The 26,653-nt window shown below is 70.3% G+C and overlaps 2 protein-coding genes across 7 annotated transcripts; both read right to left on the reverse strand.

Annotated features, from left to right (window-relative positions):
• Positions 1 to 1,451: 1,451 nt before the first annotated feature.
• MAPRE3 (microtubule associated protein RP/EB family member 3) lies at positions 1,452 to 8,421 on the reverse strand. Of its 4 annotated transcripts, none has more exons than XM_083829828.1 (7): positions 8,288 to 8,421; positions 4,334 to 4,460; positions 4,103 to 4,248; positions 3,866 to 4,022; positions 2,843 to 2,970; positions 2,602 to 2,754; positions 1,452 to 2,348 (listed from the first exon to the last, which is right to left on the reverse strand). In XM_083829828.1, the coding sequence occupies exons 2-7, from the start codon at positions 4,452 to 4,454 to the stop codon at positions 2,280 to 2,282; spliced, it is 774 nt and encodes a 257-aa protein (XP_083685954.1). In that variant the 5' UTR covers positions 4,455 to 4,460; positions 8,288 to 8,421; the 3' UTR covers positions 1,452 to 2,279. The 4 variants fall into 4 exon arrangements, with proteins under 4 accessions (XP_083685954.1, XP_083685953.1, XP_083685952.1 ...); XM_083829827.1 differs by having other exon boundaries at positions 2,843 to 2,994; XM_083829826.1 differs by having other exon boundaries at positions 3,821 to 4,022.
• Positions 8,422 to 10,571: 2,150 nt separating this feature from the next.
• DPYSL5 (dihydropyrimidinase like 5) lies at positions 10,572 to 22,884 on the reverse strand. Of its 3 annotated transcripts, none has more exons than XM_083829829.1 (13): positions 22,751 to 22,883; positions 18,819 to 19,083; positions 17,374 to 17,532; positions 16,677 to 16,856; positions 16,512 to 16,580; positions 16,100 to 16,144; positions 15,883 to 15,958; positions 14,801 to 14,957; positions 14,066 to 14,207; positions 13,793 to 13,935; positions 13,508 to 13,715; positions 12,221 to 12,389; positions 10,573 to 11,500 (listed from the first exon to the last, which is right to left on the reverse strand). In XM_083829829.1, exons 2-13 carry the CDS (start codon positions 19,077 to 19,079, stop codon positions 11,415 to 11,417), a joined length of 1,695 nt encoding a protein of 564 aa, XP_083685955.1. In that variant the 5' UTR covers positions 19,080 to 19,083; positions 22,751 to 22,883; the 3' UTR covers positions 10,573 to 11,414. The 3 variants fall into 3 exon arrangements, with proteins under 3 accessions (XP_083685956.1, XP_083685955.1, XP_083685957.1); XM_083829831.1 differs by lacking the exon at positions 22,751 to 22,883 and adding an exon at positions 22,643 to 22,713; XM_083829830.1 differs by lacking the exon at positions 12,221 to 12,389 and having other exon boundaries at positions 10,572 to 11,500; positions 22,751 to 22,884.
• Positions 22,885 to 26,653: the final 3,769 nt, after the last annotated feature.

Genomic DNA, 26,653 nt, shown 5'->3' on the forward strand with positions numbered 1-26,653 from the left:
CTGTCAGCCTGACCACAGTGCCAGGAAAGGTGACAGAACAGGTCATCTTGAATGCAATCATACAGCATATGTGGGACAACTAGGGGATCGAGCCCGGTCAGCATGGGTTCATGAAAGGCAAGTGCTGCCTGACCATCCTCATCTCCTTCTGTGACTGGGTGACCCACCTGGTGGATGACAGAAAGGCTGTTGACATAGTCTGCCTAGATTTCAGCAAAGCTTTTGACACATTCTTCCACAGTATTCTCCTGGAGAAGCTGGAAGTCCATGGCTTGGACAGGTATACTCTTTGCTAGGTTAAAAACTGGCTGGGTGGCCGGGCCCACAGAGTAGTGGTGAACGGAGTGAAATCCAGCTGGTGACCAGTCACCATTGGTGTTCCCCGGGGGTCGGTGTTGGGGCCCATCTTCTTTTATATCTTTATTGATGACTTGGATGAGGGAATTGCGAGCACCCTCAGTACGTTTGCAGATGACACCACGCTGGGGGGAAGTGTCAAGCTGCTGGAGGGTAAGAAGGCCCTGCGGAGGGACCTGGACAGGATGGGTCGATGGGCAGGGGCCGATGGGATGAGGTTCAACATGTCAAAGTGCTGGGTCCTGCACTTTGGCCACAACAACCCCATGCAGCGCTACAGGCTTGGGGCAGAGTGGCTGGAAAGCTGTGAAGAGGAAAAGGATCTGGGGGTGTTGGTCGATACTGACCTGAACATGAGGTGCCCAGGTGGCCAAGAAGGCCAGCGGCATCCTGGCCTGTATCAGGAACAGTGCAGCCAGCAGGAGCAGGGAGGTGATCGTCCCCCTGTGCTCTGCTCTGGTGAGGCCGCACCTCGAGTGCTGTGTTCAGCTTTGGGCCCCTCACTACCAGAAGGACATCGAGGCCCTGGAATGTGTCCAGAGAAGGGCTACGAAGCTGGTGAGGGGTCTGGGACACAAGTCCTGTGAGGAGCGGCTGAGGGAACTGGGGGTGTTTGGTCTGGAGAAGAAGAGGCTCAGGGCAGACCTCATTGCTCTCTGCAACTGCCTGAAAGGAAGGTGTGGGGAGCTGGGGGTCGGCCTCTGCTCACAGGTAACCAGTGAGAGGACCAGAGGGAATGGCCTCAAGTTGTGCCAGGGGAGGTTCAGGCTGGAAATGAGGAGACGTTTCTGCTCAGAAAGAGCGGTCAGGCATTGGGACGGGTTGCCCAGGGAGGTGGTGGCGTCACCGTCCCTGGGGGTGTTCAAGGAAAGGTTGGACGTGGTGCTTGGGGACATGGTTTAGTGGGTGACATCGGTGGTAGGGGGGTGGTTGGACCAGGTGGTCTTGGAGGGCTTCTCAACCCTAATGATTCTATGAGCCATCCCAGGGCACAGCACGGTGCTGCCGCCGTGCACAGGCCCCAACCCGGGGCGCTGCCACCAGCCCCACCACCTCCCACCGCGCGCGGGAACCAGGCGGGACACGGGCAGAGCAACATTTTACCACACGAGTTTATTTTAAATAAAACTTAACACAGATGCAGGCTTTGCAACCGGAGTGATGGACCAGACAAGCGATGCAACGGGGAGATGGCCAGGGCAGGTGCTGCGTGCCGCTCTCGGCAAACCCACCCCGGCGCCCTGCGGGGCGGGAGACCTGGCCCGGGGGGTCCTCACCCTGGGCTGCCCCGGCCCCTGCTGCTCCCCGCTGCAGCCGCGTTGTCAGCCGGGCTGGGGCTCCTTCCTCCTGGGGTTCCTTCCTCCGCCTTCCCAGGAGTCTGAACCTCCTCCTCCTCCTCCTCAGAGCCGCTCCCCCCCAGCGGGCGGCAGGGCAGCGCTGACCCCGTGCGCGGCCCCCCGGGGCTGCCCGCCCCAGTCCCCTCCGCAGCCGCAGGGCTGGCGGGGCAGCGAGCTCTGCCCTGGGGAAGCCCCCGCGGGCTCGCTCTTTCTCTCTAGCTATGGCACAGCGGGGCGGGCAGGGGCAGCGGGTGCCGGGGCGGCTGCAGCACTCGCACCAGAGAAGACAACCAAAATAAATATGGGGTGGAGGGGGCGAGGGCTGGGGCGCTGGGCGCCGGGGCCAGAGCCCGTCCCCACCCGCCAGCCCCCGGCGTATTTACAGCCGTGCTCCTCTATGGATTGACATCTATTTATTATGGAGACAGGGGCTTCCCACCGGAGCTGCTGGGCGCCGAGCGTGCCGGCTCGGCCGGAGGCTGTGATGGTGCGTGACGGTGCAGGGCGAGGCGCACAGACTCAGACCTCGAATGTCTATGGAGGGGATCGGCGCAGGGTGGCGCGGGGCGCGGGAGCGTGCCGGGGCTAGTACTCATCCTGGTCCTCTGGCTGCTGCTCCTCCAGCTCGTCGTCCTCTGGCGGAGCGAAACCCTCCTGCCGGGGGGCACGGGCACCGTCAGACCCTCGTCAGACCCTGGCCCGCCTGCGGCCTTGCCCTGGGCCCTCTCCCTCCCCACGGTGCCTCCCAACGCGGTGCAAAGACCTCGGCAAACCCAACCCCTGGGGCACCCCTGGGCGCAGCAGCGGCTGGATGCTGGGGGAGGGGGTCTTGCCCCAGGGGAAGCCCAGAGCGCTCCGGGGCTGGGTGCACCAGCAGCCGGACAGGCAACGCGTGCTCCGTGCTCACCTCCGTGGCGTAGAGGACGCTGACGATGCCCGTGATGATGGGGCTGTTTTCGTTCTCGTGCTCCTGGCAGATCAGCTCGATGTCCCGCAGTTTGCTGAAGTAGAAATCCCGCTCCTTCTCCAGCCCGTCCACTGTCAACTTCAGATCCATCAGCTGCGGGCAGACGACAGCGTTTGCGCCAAGGGGGCTGCAGCTCCCCCGGGGCCCCCAGGCTCCTTCCCCTGCCCGCAGCCCTGCCCACCTGCTGGTTGAGCTCCAGGATCTGCGCGTCGGCCTCGGGGCCCCCGTTGCGGGCGGCGGGGGAGTTTTTCCGGAGGATGCTGCTGGGGACGTTGCTGAGGCGGGCCGGGTTATGCGTGCTCTTGGGGCCTGTGGGGGAGGTCCTCTGGGGGACTTGGGGCAGCCAGAGAGGGGCGGGTTAATGCCGGCCGGGGCGGCCGCTCCTGCCCGGGGCTGCCGGGACCCCCAGCCGCGGCGCGCAGGGCCGGGGGAGCAGGAGGGAGCCACGGGAGCGGGGTCAGGCAGAGCACTGGGGGGGCTGCGCCGCGGCTCCTGGCCGAGCCTCCCCTCCCCGATGCCTCAGTTTCCCCAGGCAGAGCCCCCCCCCAGCCCCCTTCCAGGCGGTGCTCGTGGCCAGGATGGGCTTTGCCATGCACGGAGCCAGCGGGTGCTCGCCGGGCTCCTTACCGGGCTGGCTGCGCACGTGCTGGGTGGGCAGCGAGACCCCCGTGGGCCGCAGCACGCGGTCAGCTCTCGGGGCTGGGCTCACCCCGGTGCTGTGCCCGCTGGGGACCCGCACAGCGGCACCAGGCTTGGGGGGAGCAGCACGGCGGCACGACCCCCCCAGCACCCTCCCAGCCCACGTCGCCAGCTGCTGGGGCACAGCCCGGCTGCACTGCGGCCCCTGAGCACCACGGGGGGGCCCTGGGGGCACAAACCGGGCGAGCAGAAGGCAGAGCGGGGACGCCAGGCCGCTCTGAGCCATCCGAGCCCACCCAGCACACCCTTCAGTCGGGGCAGCCGTCCCCGTCCACCCCAGCCCGGGCGTCCTTGCAAACCTGCTTGGCGCTGACGGTCGCAGGCGTGCAGCAGAGCAGAGCGCAGGCAGGGGCAGGGCAGGGGTGCGGGGGGCGCCCGAACGCGGCCAGAGCAACGTGGGGCACAGGAGGCCGGGCGGGAGGGCGGGGGGCAGCGCTCTCCAGAGGGACCCGGGCATTACCTGCAGTGCCAATGGGTTTCTTGGATTTGTTGAAGATCTGATCACCTGGGTTTGGGGGGGGCGCGACGTCCTGGCCCTGCCGCGCCAGCAGCGGGTTGTACTCCTTCCCGTCGTAGTTGGCGTCAAAGAACTTCTTGAACCACTGGATGAACTCGAAGTTGTCCTGGAACTTGCCTTTCACCAGCCTCTCCACCGCGATGATCTGCGGGGACAGAGGTGCTCGGGGGCTGCCCTCCCCGTGCAGGCACCGGGAACCCCCCCGGCCGCCCCCGCGGGACCTACTTTGTCCACTCCCATCTTCTTGAAGGCGGCCTGCAGCACCTTGAAGTTGTGGATGTACTCGTGCTCCAGCTTGGCCTGGAACTTCACCTTCCGCAGGTGGACGCAGCCGGGGAACAGCATGTCCATGAACTGGCAGTAGGCGGCCCCTGGGGAGCGGGGGGGGGACACGGCGGCGTCACGAGGGGCCGGGGCACGCGCCCGCGCCCGCGCCCCCCCCCGGCGGGGACCCACCTGAGCAGAGCTGCTCGATCTTGGTGTAGTTGAGCTGCAGGGAGTCGTTGACCCAGGCCAGCATGTCATGGCGGCTCAGGTTCTCGCTGGTCACCGAGGTGGAGTACACATTGACGGCCATGCCCAGCTGCGGGAGAGGCGGCCGTCACGCCCGGGGGGACCCCGGCCCGCTGGGGGGGCTGCGGGAGGCGGCACCAGCCGAGCCCCCTCCCCACGGAAACAACGTGGGCTTGCGGCCCCGGTCCCCCAGCTGGTGCCACCGGGGTGCCCCAGCCACGGGGGGCCGAGCCTGGCCGTGCCGGGGGGCTCCGGGCGCGCTGAGGGGCGGTAAAGCCGCTTACAGCCCCCCCGGCCCGGCCCTCGATCGCTCCCTAATCTGCCCGGTGCCAGGATCGGGGTCCGTCAGAGCCAGGCTTAGAGGGGCAAACATCTGCTGGAAGGGCAGGCGGCAAACCCGCGCCCAGATGGCGAGGGGCCCGGGGGCAGAGACCCCACCCCCCGGCACGGCAGGGAGCTGGGAGCCGGGCTGCGGGGCCGGGGGGGTCCTCGCTGCTGCGTGCCCTCGCCCCGCGCTGGGGAGGGGGCACCCAGGCACTGTCCTGCTGCCTCCAGCCAAAGGTTTTGGAGAAGCGACCGTCCCTGCCGCGAGGAGCTGGGTCCCGGCCCCTCCCCGGGACTGGGGGGGGGACGGGACCGGGGATCCCCACCCCCCCACACCATTTTCCCCCCCGGCAGCAGCGGGTGTTAATCCGCTTTCACTCTCCTGCGCAGATCAGAGATCAGGGGCTTAGGGGCCAGCTGCGAGCGGGGGGCTCCTGGGAGGGGGCTGTGGCCATCCCCACCCCTGCCCTGGCACCCTGGGGTGCTGCTGCCTCCTTGGGTGCCTGCCCGTGGGGGCTGCCAGGTGCCGGCAGACGCGGCCCCCCCCCAAGCAGGGCGGCAGCCACCGCTGTGACTCAGCACCGGCCGGCGACACGGCCGCCGCGGCCCCGGGGGGCGCAGAGCTGCCAGCCGGGGGGGCACCGTCCTGCTCCCCGCCGGCGGGCAGGGGTCCCCCCCCGGCAACGCCACCGGCGGGGGGGCGCGGAGCTGAGTCATGCGCGGCGCGGAGCCTCGCGCACTGCGGCGGCCGCGGCTCTGCCGGGACCCGCGGCCGCTGCCCGTGTGCGGGGGGGGGGGGATGGAGACGGGGACACGGGGGCTGCTGGGCGCGGGGGGTCTGCGGCACACGGCCCCCTGCCGACACGTCACCGGGCCCTGCAGGTGCCGTTGGCGCTTGCTGGGAGCACCGCGAGAGGCCAAACCGGGGCTGGGAGCCCCTCGCCCGGACCCCCCCGGCGAGCGCCCGGGCAGCTGGGGCCTCTCCTGAAAGGAGAGCGCGGGGCAGGAGCCCCCCGGCACGGCGCCCTGCCCGGCGCGGGGCGGCAGCGTGGCCGCGGCACCTCTCCGACCGGCCCGCCCGGGCTCGGCGCGTGCATCATCAGCGGGCACCGGGGTAATTAGGGCTGCGTGTGGGGGGAGCCGCCCGACGCGGCACGGCGAGCTGCTGCACACGGGCAGGCTCCGGCGCGGCCATCGCCCCCAGCCCGCAGCCTGCCGCCCCGCGGGGCACCGGCACCGAGCCCACCGGGAGCCCCCTGCCCTCCCTTGGCCCCGCGGGAGCCCCCGGTCGAGGAGCCCCGGGGGCACGCGTGGGTAGGGGAAGCCCAGCGGTGCTCGGCCAGGCCCCCCCGCAGCGCGGTGCCAGCGCGGCGTCTCCTTCGCTGAAGTAAGCCAAGGACTTTGGTCGCACACGCGGCACCGGGGGCGAGTTTGGAGGCAGGACGAATCCAGGTCAACCCCGCGCCAGCGCCCGGCCGCTCTCCGGAGCAGGCGCGACGCCGCGCGTGCCGGCACGGCCGCCGGGCACGATGGGCCCCATGCACGGGCAGCCGTGGGAGCCGCGGGCTGTGCCGGGGGCCGGCGGGGGCACGCGAGCTGCCGCCCGGGCGCCTTCCGTCCACAGGAGCAACGCGGGGCTGCGGAGCCCCCCAGCGCGGCGCTGAGCGCGCCCCAGCGTTTAGCCGAAGGCTTCGCGGCTGCCTCTGCTCTGCGGGGGCTCCTCGCGGAAAACCCAACCCGGCAGCGACTCCTGGGGAGCGCCGGGGCCGGGGGCACTGCCCCGAGGGGCTCGCGGGGCCGCAGCGGGGCCGGGGCTCCGCGTGCCGCCGGCGTTTCGCGGCTCTGCTCCCGCCCCAGCCCCTGGCCCCGTGCCCCTTCCGAGCGCGCCCGGCCAGACGTGCTCACGGGGCCGAGGAAGGAGCTTACCGCTGCGTTTCCGTTGTCCTGCGGCCCGGCGCCGCTCAACCGACGACCAACCACCAGAAACGCCCGGCGCGCGTCTGCCCCCGGGGCGGGGGGCGCCGAGGTCGCATGGGCGCGGGCGCCGAGGCACGGGGCAGCAGGACGAGGCCCCGCGCCGGGCTCTCGGCGGCGCAACGGCGGCTACGGCCGCACGCCGGCCCCCCGCCGCCGGCGTCCCCAGGCACCGGCCCTGGCAGAGCCGCAGCGGCGCCCGCGCCCGTCCCCGGGCAGCGCCGAGGGCTGCGGGAGCGGCGGCAGCGCCCGCCCCGAGGGGACCGCGGCTGCTATTTCGGGCGCGCGTCCCGGCGGCTCGAGTGACAAACAAACGCGCGAGGGAAGGCGCAGGCTCGGGGACGCTGCGGCGCTGCCGGGCCCCGTGCCGCAGGCTGCGGGACGGCCCCGGGGCTGCCACCGGGATCGGCCCCCGCGTCTCCCCCCCCCGGGATCCCCGCAGCGGGGTCGCGGCGGCGGCGCGCGCACCGGGGCTGCGTTCCTGCGGGCGCTGCTCCGGCCTCGTTACCCTGCGCCACGCCGCCGGCAGCGGTACCGGCAGCGCCGCCGGCCGACGCAGCGCGGTGCCAGCCGCCCGGTGCCAGCCGCCCGGTGCCAGCCGCCCGGTGCCAGCCGCCCGGTGCCAGCCCTCGCGCTGCGGCTGCGTCACCCCGCGCGTGCCGGCAGCAGCCGCCCCCAGCGTCCCCACGCGCCCGCGGGGACGGAGCCCGGAGCCGCCGTGGGGACGCACGGTGACGTCCCGGGGGGGCCCGGAGCTCTGCTGCGGCTCCCGGTCACGCCGGCTGGGCTCAGGGGGGGGCGGCGAGGGGCGGGGGGCTCCGAAGCGCCCCCGGGGACCCCACGGTGGGGAGCGGGGACATTTTGGGGACCTGCCGTGCCCGTGTCCCCCCCGCGGTGTCCCCGCCTCATGCCCTACACGGTCCCCGGGTGCCGCCGTGCCACCGCCACCAGGCCACCGCCAGTGCCACCGCCGCGGTGCCACCGCCGCCATCACCGGGCCGGAGCCGCCACCACACCGCGGCCACCGGCACCGGCAGGGCCCCGCCGTGCGGATGCAAGGTGGCCGTGCCCGGTGCTGGCACCTTACCGTGATGCTGCCCCGTGCCCCAGGACTCCCGTGAAGGGGAACGGGACGGGACCGCGGGCACGGCCCCGCTGCCCGGGGCAGGCACCTCCCGGGGCCGCCCCGCCGGTAATGGTGCCGGTACCGGTACCGGTGTCCGCGACTGCAGCTCCCACCGGGCCGAGCCCCGCGGGAGGAGGCAGAGGCCGGTCCCCTGCTGAGTCAGGCCGTGCCCCCCCCCCCGGCCGTTCCGTCACCGGGGACACCGGGCGGGCCGCGCCGTTCCGCCGCCGGTGCCGCAGACGGGCCCCCCCCCGGGCCGCTCCATCACCGGGGCCCCGCTCTCCCCGCCGCCGCCCCGCCGCCACCCCGCCGCCACCGGCGGCCCCGCCGCCCGCCCCGCGGGCCCCCCCCCCTCCCCGTCAGGGCCGCTCCATCACCGGAGGCCCCGCTCCCCCCCCCCCCCCCTCCCGGTGCCGGGATGCGGCGGCCCCGCCCCGCCCCGCCGGGCCCCCCGGTGCCGGTGCCGCACTCACCGCGCTCGGGCCGGGACGCCCCGGCCGCCGCTCTGCCTCCGCCTGCGCCGGGCTCTCGGGACCGGGCCGGCACCGGACGGGCACCGCGCATGCGCCGCCGCCGCCGCCGCCGCCGCCGCCTCCCCACCCCGGGGCGGGCCCGGCCCTGCCCCGCCCCGCCCCCGTTGCCGCGGCAACGCCGCGGGGGCGCCTCCCCCCCGCCCCTCGCCCCCCGCCCGTCGCCACGGCAACGCCGCGCGCCGCAGCGCCCCCTGGCGGCCGGCGGCCTGCGGGGCCCGGCCGGGCCTGGGCACGGGGGGCGGCCCCGGTGTGTGTGTGAGGGGTGTGAGGGGTGTGAGGGGTGTGAGGGGGTGTGAGGGGGTGTGAGGGGTGTGAGGGGGTGTGAGGGGTGTGAGGGGTGTGAGGGGTGTGAGGGGTGTGAGTGTGAGTGTGTGTGTGTGTGTGAGGGGTGTGTGTGTGTGTGAGGGGTGTGAGGGGTGTGAGGGGTGTGAGGGGGTGTGAGGGGTGTGAGTGTGAGTGTGTGTGTGTGTGTGTGTGAGGGGTGTGAGGGGGTGTGAGGGGTGTGAGGGGTGTGAGGGGTGTGAGGGGGTGTGAGGGGTGTGAGTGTGAGTGTGTGTGTGTGTGTGTGTGAGGGGTGTGAGGGGGTGTGAGGGGTGTGAGGGGTGTGAGGGGTGTGAGGGGTGTGAGTGTGAGTGTGTGTGTGTGTGTGAGGGGTGTGTGTGTGTGTGAGGGGTGTGAGGGGTGTGAGGGGTGTGAGGGGGTGTGAGGGGTGTGAGTGTGAGTGTGTGTGTGTGTGTGTGTGAGGGGTGTGAGGGGGTGTGAGGGGTGTGAGGGGTGTGAGGGGTGTGAGGGGTGTGAGTGTGAGTGTGTGTGTGTGTGTGTGTGAGGGGTGTGAGGGGGTGTGAGGGGTGTGAGGGGTGTGAGGGGGTGTGAGGGGGTGTGAGGGGTGTGAGGGGTGTGAGGGGTGTGAGTGTGAGTGTGTGTGTGTGTGTGTGTGAGGGGTGTGAGGGGTGTGAGGGGTGTGAGGGGGTGTGAGGGGTGTGAGGGGTGTGAGGGGTGTGAGGGGTGTGAGGGGGTGTGAGGGGTGTGAGGGGTGTGAGGGGTGTGAGGGGTGTGTGTGTGTGTGTGTGTGTGAGGGGTGTGAGGGGTGTGAGGGGTGTGAGGGGGTGTGAGGGGTGTGAGGGGTGTGAGGGGTGTGAGGGGTGTGAGGGGTGTGAGGGGTGTGAGGGGGTGTGAGGGGTGTGAGGGGTGTGAGGGGTGTGAGGGGTGTGTGTGTGTGTGTGTGTGTGAGGGGTGTGAGGGGTGTGAGGGGTGTGAGGGGTGTGAGGGGGTGTGAGGGGTGTGAGGGGTGTGAGGGGTGTGAGGGGGTGTGAGGGGTGTGAGGGGGTGTGAGGGGTGTGAGGGGTGTGAGGGGGTGTGAGGGGTGTGAGGGGTGTGAGGGGGTGTGAGGGGTGTGAGGGGGTGTGAGGGGTGTGAGGGGGTGTGAGGGGTGTGAGGGGTGTGAGGGGTGTGAGGGGGTGAGTGTGAGTGTGAGTGTGTGTGTGTGCCCGTGCCCACACCGTGTCCCTGCATCGCCACATCCCCACGGCCCCACATCCCCGTGTCCCCACGTCCCCACACGTCTCCTGTGTCCTGCATTCCCATGTCCCCACATCCCCCTTTCTGTCCCCGTGTCCCTGTGTCCCAGTATGCCCATATCTGTGTCCCTGTGTCCCCAAGTCCCAGCGTCTCCATATCTGTGTACCCACATCCCCATGTCCCCATTTCCCCATGTCCCCGTGTCCCCATGTCCCCGTGTCCCAGCATCCCAATGTCTGTATCCCCACAGCCCTGTCCCCATGTCCCCATGTCCCCCTGTCCCAGTGTCCCAGCGTCCCCATGTCCGTGTCCCCATGTTCCCACATCCCCACGTCCCTGTGTCCCCATGTGTCCCCATGTCCCCATCTCCCCACATCCCCCCGTCTGTGTCCCCACATCCCCACGTCCCCACATCCAGGCGGTGCCGATGCGGTGGCCGGGGCCGGCTCATGCGCGGTGGCGCTGTGCCCCTCACCGGGGGTCCCAGTGCCCGCACATGGGGGTGTCCGGCAGCGAGGTCGGTGTGCGTGCTGCCGTGCGTTGCACGCCCGTGTCCACGCTCCGGGGTTGTGCGGTCAGCCTGCGCGCAGGCCCCGTGCCCCCTTCAGGGGCTGCAGCCCCGGGGGGCGGCCGTGCAGAGGGGGGTCCCACGGCCGGGCCTTCGGGGTGCACCCGGCGGGGGGCAGAACCACCCCCCCCCCCCAGCCCCGACCCCAAGCAGGCAGCGAGGCCGGGCGCGGTGAGAACGGGTTTTAATGAGCAAACGGAGCGGCACCGCGCGGGGCGGCCGCAGCTACGCGGGGCGGACCCCGCACGCCTACAGGACCAACTATGGGGACAAAGTGCACGAGCCACATTTCACATTTCACACTACCCCGGGGGACGGGGGCGCAGGGGGCGGCGGGGGGCGGCGGCCCCCCCGGTAGCACCATGGCGTGATGGGGATGGGGGCACCGGCGGCCCCGGGGGACGCAGCGGGGTCGGGGGGGGCGAGGATCCCGCGGGCACCGGGCGTGCAGGGTGCGCACGCATGTGCACGCGCGTGTGCCGGCGGGCGGCACCGAGGGCAGGGGGGGAGGGCGGGGGTCCCGGGGGGCCGGAGGGGTGTGTGTGGGGGGTAGGGTCCCTGCTTCTCCCGTGTCTCCCCTAACTCTAGTGACACAAACCACTTCAGAGTATTTCCACGTGATGCACAAACAAGTCAAAAAATCACTGATCCAAACCCAACGTGCAAACAGAAAAGGGACGGGGCGGGCCCACCTCCTGCCCCCGGCCCCGGCCCACGGGCGGGGGGCTCGGCCCCCCCGGGGCCCCCGGCTCGGCTCCAGGAGCCCGGCACTGGGGGTCCCCCGGCGCAGGGCTGACGCTGCGGGCGCCCCCGGCGCGGCCCCCACCGGGCAGGACGGGGCCGGGCAGGGCCCCCCCAAATCCGCCGGGGCGGTGGGCACGGGGGGAGCCCCAGCGGAGGGGCCGCGGCCCGGCCGGTGCCGAGCGGGGGGGGCGCGGGGCCCGGTGCCCGCGTCCTCAGTTGGGGGACAGGTCCCCGGCTTTACCAAATGCCGCTAGACCGGCCTCCGGGGGGAGCGAGAATCCGGGCCGAAGCTCGCTTTGGAACGTGGTCATCGATCTGCGAACCTGCGGGACGGACAGACGGACGGGCGTCAGGGCTGACGGACACAGAGCAAGGCCTGACAGCGACCCCAGCCCCCCAGCACCACCCCCAGCCCCCCGCCGCCGCCCCCAGACCCAGCACCCCGCACCCACCCGCCGCGCCGGGGACCCCAGGCTGTGCCACAGCGGCGGGCGAGCCCCCTGCCTCCTGCAGCGCCAGGGCTGGGGGGCAACGATCACAGACCCACCGTGCCCGGGGGGACGCTCATGGCCCCCCCAGGAGCACGGCCAGCACCGAGCACTGGCAGCACGGGGAGCAGGATGCGACCCCCAGGGAGCGGGGAGAAGCTGCCCCCCTCCTGCCCGCTCCCCACGGCCACGGGGACGACGCCAGCACCGCTGTGCTGCTGCCCGTGTCACCGCCACGTAGCCACGGACGGACGGATGGCGGACAGACAGACGGACGGACGGCGCACGGAGAGGCAGTGGGGACGGGGAGGGGGTCGGGGTCAGCTCCCTACTCTGCCCAGGAGCTGTGCGCTGGGGAAGTGGGGTGCGAGGGGGGGCCCCGTGCACCAGAGAAGGGGACACACCGGGATGGTGGAGGAGGCACCGGGATGGTGGGGGGGGGCACCGGGATGGGGGGGGGGGCACCGGGATGTCTGGGGGTGCCTGGCGGTGCCGGGGAGCCCCTGTGGGAGGTGGGCAGGGGGCCGGGGGGCCTGGATGCAGCCCCGCTCTTACCGGACAGGCTGAAGCTGGACTCGTGCAGGTCCCTCATGCCCCCGTGTCGCGTGGCAGGCCGGGTGGGCGTATCTGCAAGGGGCGTCCCCGTCTCTTTTTTCCCTGCATGCACAACCACGGCCACGTCCCCCAGGTACGGGGTGCGATCCACGCCCCTGAGCTTTAAACTCTGCCGGAAGGGAAGCAAAAGCAGAGAGAGCTGTGAGCTGGGGGCCGTGCCGCGGCCGTGCCCGCCTGGAGGGGCCACGGGGCAGGCGGGGGGGCTGGCGCTGGGTGCTGGGGGTCGGGCAGGGCGCTGGGTGCTGGGACGATCTGCAAACGGGGGTACGGGGTGAGTATGTGGGCGTCCCTTGGCGTGGGCACATGGGGAGGGAGTGGGGCTGGGGCTGGGAGGGGGCGCGGGTGGGCTGGGAGCACGGCGGGGCCACGGTCTGCGGAGCAAAGCGATGTGGGGAGGGGGCTGCGGTGGGTGCAGCCCGGGGAGGAGCGGTGCAGGGTGAGCCTGCACCGGGTGCACGAGGCCCCGGCGCCCCGTGACGGTGCACAGGGATGCAGAACGGTGCTGGGCAGGGGAAGGTGGGTGAGCCCCTTGGCGCAGCCCCGTCCCCCCGGCAGTGCTGAGCCCAGCAGCGAGGCGCAGGCAGGTGCTCAGAGCAGCCCACGCAGCGAGCGCTGCCCCGTACAGGCACAGCAGCAGGACCCTGCCCCATGCCCCTCGCGCAGCCCCGAGGCCCCGCACAGCTCCCGCTGGGGCTTCCCTCGCACCATCATCGCCGCGACCAAGCCCCCCGCACAGCCTCAGCAGCAGGCACGGGGTCCCCAGCGCCAGGGTGTGCCAGCACCGCTGGTCCTGGTCCTGGGGGTCACACCGGGACAGCGCCGGGGACAAGCGTGAGGGCAGAGCGGGGCGGTGGGGGGGTGCCCAGGGCTTGGCGGAGGGCAAAGAGCCACAGACAGAGGCACAGAGGGCCCCGAAGCTTTGCACGCACCTTGCACACGCGCTGGCACAACTGCTGGCTGCAGTGGGCGGCTGTCCCCAAACCCTCTGCACCATCACCGCAGGGTGAGAGGGTGGGGAAGGGCAGGCGCTGGGGGAGGCTCCTGTGACCTGCTCCCACCCGTGGGCTGCCACCGCCACGCTCTGCCCGTCCCCCCGAGCGCACCGCGCTCCTGCCAGCACAGCACCGACCGCGGCACCGCACGGCCCCGGGGGCACAGAGCCGCCCCGCTGGCACCGCCGCCGCCCCGCGCAGCACAGCCCGGCCCCGCGTCCCCGTCCCCCCGTACCTTCTCCCGCTGCACCAGCTTCTTGTAGACGGAGTCCGGGAAGGAGCGGAGGGGGCAGAATTTGCCGGTGCCCTCGGCGCACATGAAGACGCCGTTCTCGTAGACCACGCGCCCGCGGCTGATGGTGACCAGGGGCACCCCGTGGCAGCGCATGTTCTCGTACAGGTTGATTTCCCCGCCCTGCACCTGGGTGCTGGCCGAGATGGTCCTGGGCAGGGGACGGGGCGGTGAGCGGCCGCCCTCGCACAGCCCCGTCCCCGTCGTCCCCACAGGGGCGGCACCTACTTGGTGGCCTCGGGGTCCCACACCACGACGTCGGCGTCGGCCCCGGGGATGATCCGGCCCTTGCGGGGGTACAGGTTGTGCAGCTTGGCGGCGTTCGAGCTGGTCACGGCCACGAAGCGGTTCTCGTCCATCTTGCCCCCGACCTGCCACCAGAAGGGGGTGAGGGGTTCCCGTGCGCGCCCCCAGCCAGGCACCAGCCCCGCTCGCTGCGGTGGGCGCCGGGCCGCATCCTGCCCCACGGGGCGGCTCTGCCCCTGCCCGATGTGCACGTACCACGCCCCGCTCCCAGATGATGTTCATGCGGTCCTGCACCCCGCTGACACCGTGCGGGATCTTGGTGAAGTCCTCCTTGCCCATGGCCTTCTGCTTGGTGCTGAAGGGCCGGTGGTCGGAGGCCACGACGTTCAGGGTGTCGCTGCGGGGGCACGGGGCAGGGCTGCTGCTGGCAGGGCTGGGGCGGCTCCGCACAGCCAGCCTGCAGCGCGGCTGGAGACCGGCAGCGGGGCGCTCGGGGAGCAGGGCACCCACGCAATGGGGTGCTCGGGGAGCAGGGAATTTGTGCAGAGGGGTGCTCAAGGAGTGGGACACCCATGCAGCGGGGTGCTCGCGGAGCAGGGCATGCATGCAATGGGGTGCTTAAGGAGCAGGGCACCCATGCAGCGGGGTGCTCAGGGAGAAGGGCACTTGTGCAGAGGGGTGCTCAAGGAGTGGGGCACCCATGCAGCGGGGTGCTCAAGGAGCAGGGTGCCCATGCAGCCCAGGTCCTTGGAAAGCAGGGTACCCGAGGAGCGAGGCACCAAGGGAGCAGAGTGTCAGGGAAGCGAGGCACCCAGAGAGCACCGTGCCCATGAAGCGAGGTTCCCGGGGCCCCGCCCAAGGAGTGGGGTGCCCAAAGGATGGGGGGGGGCTGTGGTGGTGGCCCCAGGGAGCGCCGCGCCTTGGCAGCAGGGTGCCCAGAGTGCGTGGCATGCGGGGAGGGGGCGCGGGGAGCAGCCGGGGCTGCCGTACTTGGCGAGCAGGCTCATGAGGTAGGCGGAGGTGTTGGTGTCCAGGCGCAGGGGCGGCACCGTCACGTAGGCGGCGGCGTGGAACCAGTCCTGGTGGTAGTAGTGCAGCCCGGTGAGCGTGGCGTGCGCCGTGGTCGTCTCCGCGTACACCACCTTCCCTGCGGGGGGAGGCACGGGGTGGGTGCTCGTGGTGGTGGGACGGGGCCGGGGGGCGCGGGGTGGGTGTGCAAGGGAGGGCTGTGTGCAAGTTCTGCCCGTGTCTGGTGTGGGAGTGAGCCCCAGCGCGCACGTATGTGCCTGCGTGCACACGTGTGCCCGCATCCCCGCACCCTGTGCCCATGCGCCCCCGTGGCTCTGTGGGCCTGCACACCTGCGTGTGCACACGCACGTGCCCCTGACCCCACGTGTCCCTGTGTGCCCACGCCCACGGCCCTGCACCTCCTGCCTGCGCGTGTGACTGCGTCCCCAGGACTCTGCCCGTGTCCCACGCGCCCGTGTGCATCCCGTGTCTGTGTGCGCACCCCCAGCCTCACACGTGCCCACGTGCCCGTGGCCCTGTGCGCGCGCACACCCGTGTCCGTGCGTGTGCCCCTGTGCCCCACACCTCTAAGTGCACGCCCCTGGAGACCCCCCCGGTGCCCGTGTCCCCGCGTGTGTGCCCGTGTCCCCGCGTGTCCCCGCGTGTTTTCCCGTGTCCCCGCGTGCCCACGTGTGACGCAGCCCGCAGCGCGGTGGGCGGGGCCACCACGCGGGGGGGCGTGGCCAGGCGCGCCAGGCGCAGGGGGCGGAGCTTCAGGCAGGGGGCGGAGCTTCAGGCAGGGGGCGGAGCTTCAGGCAGGGGGCGGAGCTTCAGGCAGGGGGCGGAGCTCCGGGCCCTTCCACCGCAAAGGGCGGGGCCGCAGCCCGGGGGGCGGGGCCAGGGGCTCCCACTGCAGCCCCGTGGTGCGGGATGGGGGCGGGGCCACGGGCGGGGGGCGGGGCCACGGGCGGGGGCGGGGCCTCAAAGGGCGTTTCCCCCGGAGGGCGGAGCCTCGCCCCATGGCCCCGCCCCCCGGCCCCGCCCCCCGCCCCCCCCGGCCGTACCTTGCATCTTGGCGTTGGCGATGACGTCCCCGGCCGACATGCTGGAGACGTTCACCAGGTAGACGGGGCAGTGGGTCTGCGGGGAGCGGCCGGCGCTGACGGGGGTGCCCTGAGCCCCGCGGGGACGCCCCGGCCGCCGGACGGGGGCCACGGGGTCCCCGCGCTATAGGGGGCAGCGGGGCAGGGTCCCGGCCAGGCGGGGCGCGGGGCGACTCACCCTGTTGGCGATGGTGATGACGCGGTGCGTGGCCTCGGCCTCCAGCTGCGGGGAGAGCGGCGGTGAGCGACCGCCACGCGCGGGGGAGCTGGACCCGGGGGTGGGCAGAGGGGGCTGCGCGGCGCTTGGGGCGGTGGGTGCACGGATGGGGGCACGGGCAGGGTGTGGGGGCGCCATGCATGGCGCAGGGGTGCAGACGGGGTGCAGAGGGGTGCGTGGGCGGCGAGCACGCGGGCGGACGGGTGCACGCACAGCCCAGCAGGTGCATGCAGGCGTGCGGATGGCACAGATGGGTGCACGGGGCGGCCGCACGGACGGCCGCTGGCTGAGGGTGCTCCGGAGCCGCGTCCCAGCCCGAGCACAGCCGTACCCCGGGACACCGCGGCGCAGCGGTGCAAGCGGCCGGACCCACCTCTTCAGGCCGGCTGATCTCGATGCCCTCCGGCCCCGTGATGCCCAGCTCCAGCGCCTCCTTGGCTCCCTGCAGAAGGGCGCGGGGTCAGGCTGGGGGCCACCCGGGGCTCTGCCTGCCCCACGCACGTGGCCCCCTCCCTGCACGGTGCCCCACGGCGCTCACCTCGGCCACCAGCTCGCCGTTCTCGGCGTGCACCCGGGCGATGGCCCCGAAGTCGCGGCAGGCGCGGAAGACCTGGTAGAGCTCGCTGTCCCGCAGCATGTACAGGTCCTTGTAGGTCATGAACATCTGGAAGGAGTTCACCCCCTTCTCCCGCACCAGCGTCTCCATCTCTGCCTTCACCTGCATGGGGACAGGGGCTCAGCGCGGATGGCGACGCGGCAGCTCCAGGGGGCACGGAGAGGTTTGGGCTGTGCTCCCCCCGCCGTGGGGCGGGCATGGGGTGAGGCGTTCAGCGCCATGGGGCAGGGGCCCACACTTCACCCCTGGGGATATCTCAGGCAGGATTTGTGCACGTGCCCCGGGGAGTGACTGGTGCATTGGGGAGGGCCTGGTGCAGTGGGGCTGGGAGCGCTGGGGCTTGGTCCTGGCCTGATCCCGCTGCAGCAGCTGCATCGGGTCCCCCCAGCCCCTGCCCGGCACAGCCGTGCCCCCCCTGCCCTGCGAGGGGCTCAGCCTGGCGGGGACCCTGGATCAAGGCAGCTCAAAAGGCAGCCCGGGGGCTCCGGCAAACCCTCCCAAACAAGCGGCTAATGGGATCAGCGGACAGGAATTAGCCCCGGCCGCAGCAGCTGTTCCTGGGCACGGCGGCCCCGGTGCCCTCCCGTGGCACCGGAGGGGGCCGCGGTGCCGCGCTCACCTTGGGCGCCCACCAAGTGATGCCCATGTGCAGGGCGTAGTCGCAGCAGACCTTGGGGTCGGCCAGGCTGCGGCACTTCTCGTAGGCGTCCAGCAGCGAGGTCTCCTTGTCGGGCAGCACGTGGCCGATGATCATCGTCGTCCCTCCCACCAGGGCTGCCTGTGGGTGAGGTGGGGGCACGCTGGCACTGGGGGCAGGATTCACCCCTGGGGGTGCCCACACTGTGGGGCAGCGCTGGTCCCCAGACAGCCAGGATGGCTGCACCCCCAGGGGACAACGGGGGGGTCACTGCGCTCCTGGGCCAGCTCTGTTGCAGGCTCAATCCCCCCCCGGCCCTGCCTGTGGGGGGGGGCACCCCACCTTGTTCTTAAGGCACACAGGGAGACCAGACGCGGCCGGCCATCCCCCAGTGCCAACGGCTCGATTTGGGGGGCCCTGCCCAGGATCTCCATGGGCATGGGCACTGCAGCACCACAGGGCCCAATCCAGGGGGGCCGCTCTCACCTGGCAGCATGGGGGCCATGGGAGAGCCCCCCCACCACACAGCCTGCATGGCAGCGGGGTGGGCGCCGTCGCACCCGGCCGTGTCCCCGGCTCACCCGGCCCAGCTAATCCCCAAAGCTCCTTTAGCAATTGGCCCTGGTGGGGTGCTCGCTGTGCTGCGAGGCAGCCAGCCCTGCCGGGGTGGGGAAGGCACGGCACAGGGTCACCACGCTGTCCCCTCGCCGTGCCGCGGCACAGCGCCGCCCAGCACCCCCACCCCAGGGCCAGGCACGGCCAGCGCCAGCCCTGCACAATGCCTGCTGTGTGCGGGGTGCCTGGACAGCGGCACCCGGTGCTTGGCACCGCCAGCCCCATGGCCCCCCGAGAGCTACGCTGGCTGCCCCGGCCCCGTGGAGCACCACGCCGGGTCCCTGCCATCCCTGCTGGGTGCTGGGCAGAGCTGGGGGCAGGCAGCAGAAGCCCGAGCCCAGCTGTGGGCAGCCGCCGCGCTGTCCCCAGCCGCGCAGCGTCCCTGCGACAGCAGGGCTGGCTGCAGGTGGTGCGGGCGGCTGGGCGCCAGCGCGACCCGAGCGTTCCTCGGAGCCAAAACCTGATGATTTGCAAAATAAGAAGAATCACAAGTCGGTGGCTTTTTCTTGCCCACGCTGGGGAAGAGCCGGGCTGGGGGGCTGCTGCTGCCATGGCACGGCTGAGACCTGCGGCACGACCGGGCGCTGGAGCTGGCAGCGACCGCAGCCGGGCAAGGCGGCCAGCTGCCGTTTGCCTGGCCGAGAGGCTGATCTGGCGCCCAGGAACTGCTGCCCTGCGCCAGCCCGTCCCCAGCTGGGGTGATCTGAGCCCCCCAAGCACGGCTGGCAGGGCTGAGGAGCCCTCCCCGCGCTGGCAGCAGACCCACCGGGGCCAGGGCAGCGGGCAAGCGGGAGCCCCGTGCCAGGCGGTACCTTGGTGCCGTGGTAGAAGTCATCCACGCAGGTGGCGTTCATGAAGGTCTGGTGGAAGTGGGTGCTGGTGTCGATGCCGCCCGGGATGACGAGCTTGCCGGTGGCGTCGATGACCTTGGCCCCGCCGGGGATCATGAGCTCGCGGCCGACTTGCTGGATGATGCCGTTCTCGATGTAGACGTCCGCCTCCAGCGTGCAGTCGTCGTTCACCACCTTCCCCCCCTTGATGAGGATCCGCATGGTGGCCGCGTTGGCGAGCATGGCTCTGCGAGCAGGGCAGGGGGTCAGCCCCGCGCCGCCCCCCATGCCCGGGGGGGGCTCAGCCCCACTGCCTGCCCCCGGGGGTCCCGGGCTGGCTCGGCGCTGCGCCCCCCCCGGCGACGTGCCGGCGGGCGGGCAGGGCTCCGGGCAGCCCTGCAGCTGCGTGCCCGCCATGCCGGGCCATGTCAACACCGGATTATCCCTGGGAAATCCACGGGGCGGGGGGGCCGCTGGGCGCTGAGTCAGGGCCTGCCTGCCCTGCCAGCCCCCCCTCTCTGGGGACCTGCGCCCTGGCACTGCCCGGCCCGTGGTCACATAACCCCAGTGGGGCCCCAGCCACCCCCCTGGGCTAGGGGCTCTCACCCCCTGGCACAGACCTCTCTCCGGGATGGGAGTGCCCAGCTCCAGTCCCCCCGGGTGTCCGCGCAGCCTTCAGCCCCCCCAGCGAGGAGCGTCCCCAGACACAATCCATAACTCGCGTGGTAGACGAAGGTCAAACGCCATCGACCCATCTGGGCGAGGCCAGCACGCACCGGCTGCGGCGAGTCTGGCCAAGGGGGGGGGCATGGGCCAGGACCCTCCGGGACCTGTGGACCCCCAGCTGCCAGCAGGGTTCCTGCACCCGGGGGCTGGGGCAGCCCCACACCGGCACCCAGTCTGTGCTCAACCCCGTCACCCAGAGCCCCACGCGCATTGGAGAGAGGGGCTTTGGCTCTCCCCAGGGACCCCCACCCCAGGGACATGGTTCCCACATGTGGGGCCGTGCCCAGTGCGGTGCTGCCCCCCCTCTGCCAGAGAAAGGCCGGGGCAGCCCCCATGGCAGGTGTCCCCTCCACCGCCCCCAGCAGGGGCTGGCACGAGCCGGGGCTGCCCCCCGGCCCCGCGCTATTGACACGCTCATGCATTGCTCATGATGTGCATTGTGCGGCTTTTCCTCCTTTCTCCCCAGTCCAGCCCCAAGACAAGGGCTCCTCGCCAGCCCCCGGGCATCCCCGGGCTCCCCACACGGGCACGGCCACACGCGGTCCCTGCGGCACTGCCAGCAAGGAGGGGACACCCCACAGAGGGTGCTGCCGGTGGGGGCACTGGGGAGGGGGACACAAATGCAGCAGAGGCTGCCCCGAGCACATGCCAGCGCCTCCCAGCTGCCCAGTGAGAGGCTGGATCGGCAGCAAATGGCTTCCAGGGCGCTGGACCTGGCGGGGAGCCGCGGTGGCTGGGGGGCCGAGCCGGCAGCTGAGCATTCCCGGTGCCTTCGCAGGAGCAGCTGCCCAGGGAGGGGCTGGGGAGGGGACAGCGGGCTGGGGGGCACCGGGCACCCTTCTGCTCCTGCCCTGGGCTTTGCGGTGCCGCCCCGTGCCCCATCCCGCCGCTCGGTGCTGCCAGGAATGCCTTTGCCCGTGCAGCTGCTCCGGCTCGGCACACGCCGGCTGCTGGCACCCACCCACTGCAGCCCCCGGGGCCCCTCCCCAGCCAAGGCACCAAAGGGACTAAAGGGAGCGGTGCGATGGAAAGCACGTCCCCAAGGGGCTGAGCCAGGCTGGCAGCAGCCGTTAGACCCGGGGACGTCCCCGTGGAGCGTGGCAGACCCCCACAGCGTGCCGAGCAAGAGCTGCGCTGGTGGGATGGGGCCCAAGCCCCGGCTGGGCTGCCGGGCCCCTGGGGCTGGGATGCTCCCAGCGCGGGATGGAGGAAGGGTGCTGGGGGTGCTGACCACGGCCGTCTGTGTCCCCTTCCTGAAAGCCCCAGAGCACCCCGCTCAGGACAGGGCTCGAAGGGGCATCTGGGCGGGATGGGGACGAGGGGTGCAGGAGAGCAGCCTCACCGGAGACCACCCATGGGGCGAGGTTTTGGGCAGAGACCAACCGTGGCGGGGTGAGCGGCCGCGGGAGAACCGGTGCCCACTGCCCGAGAACCCCCTGGTGACCTGGGTGCGGGGGGGACGTGCTGGGCGGACTGGGGCCGGGCAGGGCGGTGCTGGGCAGCCCACCACGCAGGGTGGGAACTGCTGCATTGCACCCCGGAGATGAAAGAGGTGGCGGTGACGGACGGATCTGGAGCAGGCAGGCAGAGAGCAGAGGCAGCCGGCTGCGAGCCACGGCACCTCCCTGCAGCATCCTTGCCGTGCCGCGGGGCCGGGCTGAGCCCCCAGGCGTGTGGGGCGCAGGAGGGGCAGCGGCACAGACACGAGCCCCTGGGCTGGTGCCCGCCCGTTCCCACATCATTTTAGGGTGATGGCACTCCCTGCGGGGTCCCCGTACGGCCGTGCCCTGTCCGTGGCCAGCACGCCAGCTGCCCGGGGAGCCCCAGGCGCTGGGAAAGGCCTGAGGTCAGAGTGGGCAGCAGGGATGGGGCCGCCGGCTGCGAGTGTGGCACGGCCTCGGCCACGTGCACCGCGTGCTCGCAGTGCCCCGAGCCCATGGCACGCCCCGGCCGCCGTGCGTGGTGCTGCACAGAGCGGGACGGGACCTGAGCAGCGCGGGCTCTGGCACGGCTTCGCCCTTCCAGGGCTGCAGTGCCCCGGCTGCCAGCCGTGCCCGGGGGTCGGTGCGGTGGGCAGGTGGGTGCTTGGGTGGGTGCTCGGGTGGGGTCCCCCACGCGGGTCCACAGACGGGGCAAGGAGATGGCGGCTGCGGCCCCGGGCGTGCCGACAGCGAGGGGCAGGTGGGAGGGCGAGCGCTGGCCGCGGGGACTGGGCATCATGGGGGCTGCGGGCATGGGGGCTGCGGGCGAGGGGGCTGCGGCTCGGGCACGGCCTCCAGCCTCCCCTTGCCCCTTGGGGCTCGGCTGCCGCAGCCCCTGCGGGGCGCCCAGGACGCAGCACCGGGCACCGCCGCCCAGCGCCGTCCCCGCCCGGCTCTCCATCACCCCGGCCCCCCGCATCCCCCGCTCCCGCCCGGTACCCCCGCGGCTCAGCGCCCCCCGCACCCCCCGGGGCCCGGCCGCAGCAGGGCACGGCCCGGGCATCCCCCGGGGCTCGGTCCCCGGGCAGCGCGGTGCGGCCGGGCCGGGCCGTGCCGAAGCGCAGCGTCAGCACCGGGCCGCGGCCGCCGGCTGCTCCCGGCGCACAAAGCCCGGGGCCGCGGCCCGGGGCCGGACAAAGGCGGGCGGCGGGGCCCGGGGCTCGGCGGCGCGGCCACACCCGGGCGGGCGCGGGGCGCTCCCGCAGACAAAGCCCGCGGCCGCCCCGCACAAAGGCGGCACCGGGCGGGGCGGGGCCGCCCGGGAGCGCCCCGCGGAACAATGGGGCCGGGCCCGCCGCGCCCCGCCCGCCCCCGCCGCGCCCCGCGCACCTGCTGCCGCTCCGCGCCCTGTCGCGACACGGCGCCGCCCCGGGGGCCGCGCTGCGGAGGGGGCGGGCCCCGCCGCCGCGCCCCGGCCGGCCCAGCCCTTCGCGCTGTCGCGACACCGCGGCCCCGTCGCGACCGGCGACCCGCGGGCAGCGGGCGGGGCGCGACACACGCGGGCTCTCTGCCCGCCGAGCGCCGCGGGCGGAGGGAGGGAGGACGGGAGGACCCGCCGCGGCCTGTCGCGACACTCCCGCCCCGTCGCGATGCGCGCACCTGTCGCGATAGTCCCGCCCGTCGCGATACGGCGGCGACACGACAGCCCCTAGAGGAGCCGGAACGTCATATCCCAGCCCGGCCCGGCCCGCGCCGCCCCGCCGGTACCTCCCGCTCCGCTGCGCTCCGGCCCCGGCTGCACCCGGCGCGCTCCCCGTCCGCGATCGCCTCTCACACAAACCTGCACGGCAGGGGGCGGGCCCTGGGCAGGGCCTCGGCCAATCGCCGCCCGCCTGCCCCACGGGGGGGCGGGGCCGGGCAGCCAGCAGGGTAGGCTGCGCGCGGCCTGACTGACAGGTGCACGGGGCGTGGCCGTCGGCGCGGGCCCCGCCCATCGGCCGCCACCTGCCCGCGGTTGCCGTGGTGACGGGACCCGGCACAAAGGCGGGGGCAGCGCGGCCAGGCCTCGGCGCCTCCCTGTGACACCCAGTGACCCCCAGCGCCCCCCAGTAACACCCAGCGCCGCCCCGTGCACCCAGCACAACCCATTGTAAGAGCCCAGCACAGCCCATTAGAGTTCAGTAAAGCCAAGTGGAGACAGGTACAACCCAGTCTAGCCCAGCAAAGCCCAGTTTGGCCCAGTGCAGCGCACTGCAACCCACTTGACACAAACATAGCCCAGCACAGCCCCATTTAGCCCAGTGCAGCCCATGTTACCCCAGCCCAGCATAACAGGGCCAATGCAGCCCAGTGCATCCCAGTTTTGCCCAGTGCAGCCCATTTTGGCCCAGTGGAACCCCGTTTAGCTCTGTGGAGCCCAATTTAGCCCAGTGCAGTCCATTTTAGACCACTGGAGCCCAGTTCAGCCCAGTGGAGCCCACTGCAGCCCAAACTGGACCAGTGCAGCCCATCACAGCCCCAATTAGCCTAGTTTAGCCCTGTTTAGCCCAGCAGAGCCCAGTAGAGCCCATTATAAAAGAGCCAAGTAAGCCCAGTTTAGCCCATTGCAGCCCACTACAGCCCAGTATAACAGGTCCAATTGAGCCCAGTTTAGCCCAGTGCAGCCCAGTGGAGTCCTGTTTAGCCCACTGTATCCCATTGCGGCCCAATTTTGCCCAGTACTACCCAGTTTAGCCCAGTTTAGCCCACTGCACCCCAATTTGGCCCAGTGCAGCCCAGCATAGCCCCGATTAGCCCCGTTTAGCCCAATAGAGCCCATTATAACAGAGCCAAGTAAGCCCAATTTGGCCTGGTGTAGCCCAATGCAGCCCAGTATAATAGGTCCCATTGAGTCCAGTTTAGCCCAGCGGAGCCCACTGCAGCCCAATTTTTCCCAGTGCTTCCCACTTTAGCCCAGTTCTGCCCAGTTTAGCTCAGTTTAGCCCACTGCATCCCAATTTAGCCCAGTGCAGCCCAGCCCAGCCCCAACTAGCCTGGTTTAGCCCAGTGCAGCCCAGTAGAGCCCATTATAACAGAGCTAAGCAAGCCCAATGCAGCCCAGTATAACAGGTCCAGTTGAGCCCAGTACAGCCCAGTGGAGCCATGTTTAGCCCAGTAAAGCCCAGTGCTGCCCATTTTCAGCTGAGCAGAGCCCAGTTTTGCCTAGTTTAGCCCACTGCAGCCCAATTTGTCCCAGTGCAGCCCAGCCCAGCCCTGATTAGCCTGGTTTAGCCTGGTGCAGCCCAGTAGAGCCCATTATAACAGAGCCAAGTAAGCCCAATTTAGCCTGGTGCAGCCCACTGCAGCCCAGTGTAACAGGTCCAGTTGAGCCCAGGTGAGCCCTGTTTAGCCCAGCAGAGCCCAGTTGAGCCCAGTGCAGCCCAGCATAGCCCCGATTAGCCCAATAGAGCCTATTATAACAGAGCCAAGTAAGCCCAATTTGGCCTGGTGTAGCCCACTGCAGCCCAGTATAACAGGTCCAACTGAGCCCTGTTGAGCCCAGTGTATCCCAGTTTAGTCTACTGCAGCCCAGAACAGCCCCAATTAGCCTAATTTAGCCCCATTTACCTCAGCAGAGCCCAGTTAAGCCCATCGGAGCCCAGTTTCACCCAGCAGAGCCCTGTTTCACCCAGTGCATGCCAGTTTAGCCCAGTGGAGCCCAGTTTAGCTCAGTATAGCCCACTGCAGCTCTCTTTTCCTAGCGCAGCCCAGCCCAGCGCCGATTAACCTAGTTTAGCCCAGTTGAGCCCATTATAACAGAGCCAAGTAAACCCAATTTAGCCTGGTGCAGCCCACTACAGCCCAGTATAACAGGTTCATTTGAGCCCAGTACAGCCCTGTTTACCCCAGTGAAGCCCCATTTAGCCCAGTGCTGCCTGGTGGAGTCCATTTTTGCCCAGTTTAGCCCACTGAAGCCCAATTTAACCCAGTGCAGCCCAGCACAGCCCCAATTTGGCCCAATTTAGCCCAGTACAGCCTAGTAGAGCCCATTATAACAGAGCCAAGTAAGCCCAATATAGCCCAATGGAGCCCAGAATAACAGGTCCAATTGAGCACGCTGCTGCCTATTTTTAGCCCAGCAGAGCCCAGTTTATCCCAGTTTATTCCACTGCAGCCCAATTTAGCCCAGTGCTGCCCATTTTATCCCAGTGGAGCCTAGTTTAGCCCACTGCAGCCCAGTTTTGCCCAGTGCAGCCCAGCACAACCTTGATTAGCCTAGTTAGGCCCAGTTTAGCCCAGTGCAGCCCAGTAGAGCCCATTATAACAGAGCTAAGCAAGCCAGATATAGCCCAGCGCCGCCCAGTATAACAGGTCCAGTTGAGCCCAGGACAGCCCAGTGGAGCCATGTTTAGCCCAGTAAAGCCCAGTGCTGCCCATTTTCAGCTGAGCAGAGCCCAGTTTAGCCTAACGGCGCCCACCTCAGCCCAATTTGTCCCAGTGCAGCCCAGCCCAGCCCCGATTAGCATAGTTATGCCCAGTGTAGCCCAGTAGAACCCATTATAACAGAGCCAAGTAAGCCCAATTTAGCCTGGTGCAGCCCACTGCAGCCCAGTATAACAGGTCCAGTTGAGCCCAGTGGAGCCCAGTTTAGCCCAGCAGAGCCCACTGCAGCCCAATTTAGCCCAATGTTGCCCATTTTAGCCCAGTTGAGCCCAGTTGAGCCCAGTTTAGCCCAGTGCAGCCCAACACAGCCCCAATCAGCATAGCTTAGACCCGTTTAGTCTGGTTGAGCCCCGCGGAGTGTAGTTTAGCCCAGTGGAGCCCTGTTTTACCCAGTGCAGCTCAGTTTAGCCCAGTGCAGCCCTCTTTTCCCAGTGCAGCCCAGCCCAGCCCTGATTAGCCAGGTTTAGCCCAGTTTAGTCCAATAGAGCCCATTATAACAGAGCGAAGAAATCCCAATTTAGCCTGGTGCAGCCCAATGCAGCCCAGTATAACAGGTCCCATTGAGCCCAGTGCAGCCTCATTTAGCCCAGTGCTGCCCATTTAAGCCAATTTTAGCCCAGTTTAGCCCACTGCAGCCCAATTTAACCCAGTGCAGCCCAGCACAGCCCCAATTTGGCCCAGTTTAGCCTAGTTTAGCCCAGTAGAGCCCATTATAACAGAACCAAATAAGCCCAGTTTAGCCTGGTGCAGCCCACTGCAGCCCATTATAACAGGTCCAAATGAGTCCACTGGAGCCCACTGCAGCCAACTTTAGCTGAGTGCTTCCCAGTTTAGCCCAGTGCAGCCCAGTTAAGCCCACATAAGCCAAATTTAGCCCAGTGCAGCCCAGCCCAGCCTCGATAAGCCAAGTTTAGCCCAGTTTAGCCCAGTAAAACCCCTTATAACAGAGCCAAAAAAGCCCAATTTGGCCCAGTGTACTCCACTGCAGCACAGTATAACAGGTCCCATTGAGCCCAGTTGAGCCCAGTGCAGCCCAGTGGGGCCCTGTTTAGCCCAGTGCTGCTCATTTTATCTCAGTGGAGCGCAGTTTAGCCCACTACAGCCCAGTTTGGCCCAGCGCAGCCCAGCACAACCCCAATTAGCCTAGTTTGGCCCAGTTTAGCCCAGTGCAGCCCAGTAGAGCCCATTATAACAGAGCTAAGCAAGCCCAGTATAGTCTGGTGCAGCACAGTATAATAGGTCCAATGG

Source organism: Anser anser (assembly GCF_964211835.1).
Source record: "Anser anser genome assembly, chromosome: 3".
NCBI lineage: Eukaryota > Metazoa > Chordata > Aves > Anseriformes > Anatidae > Anser > Anser anser.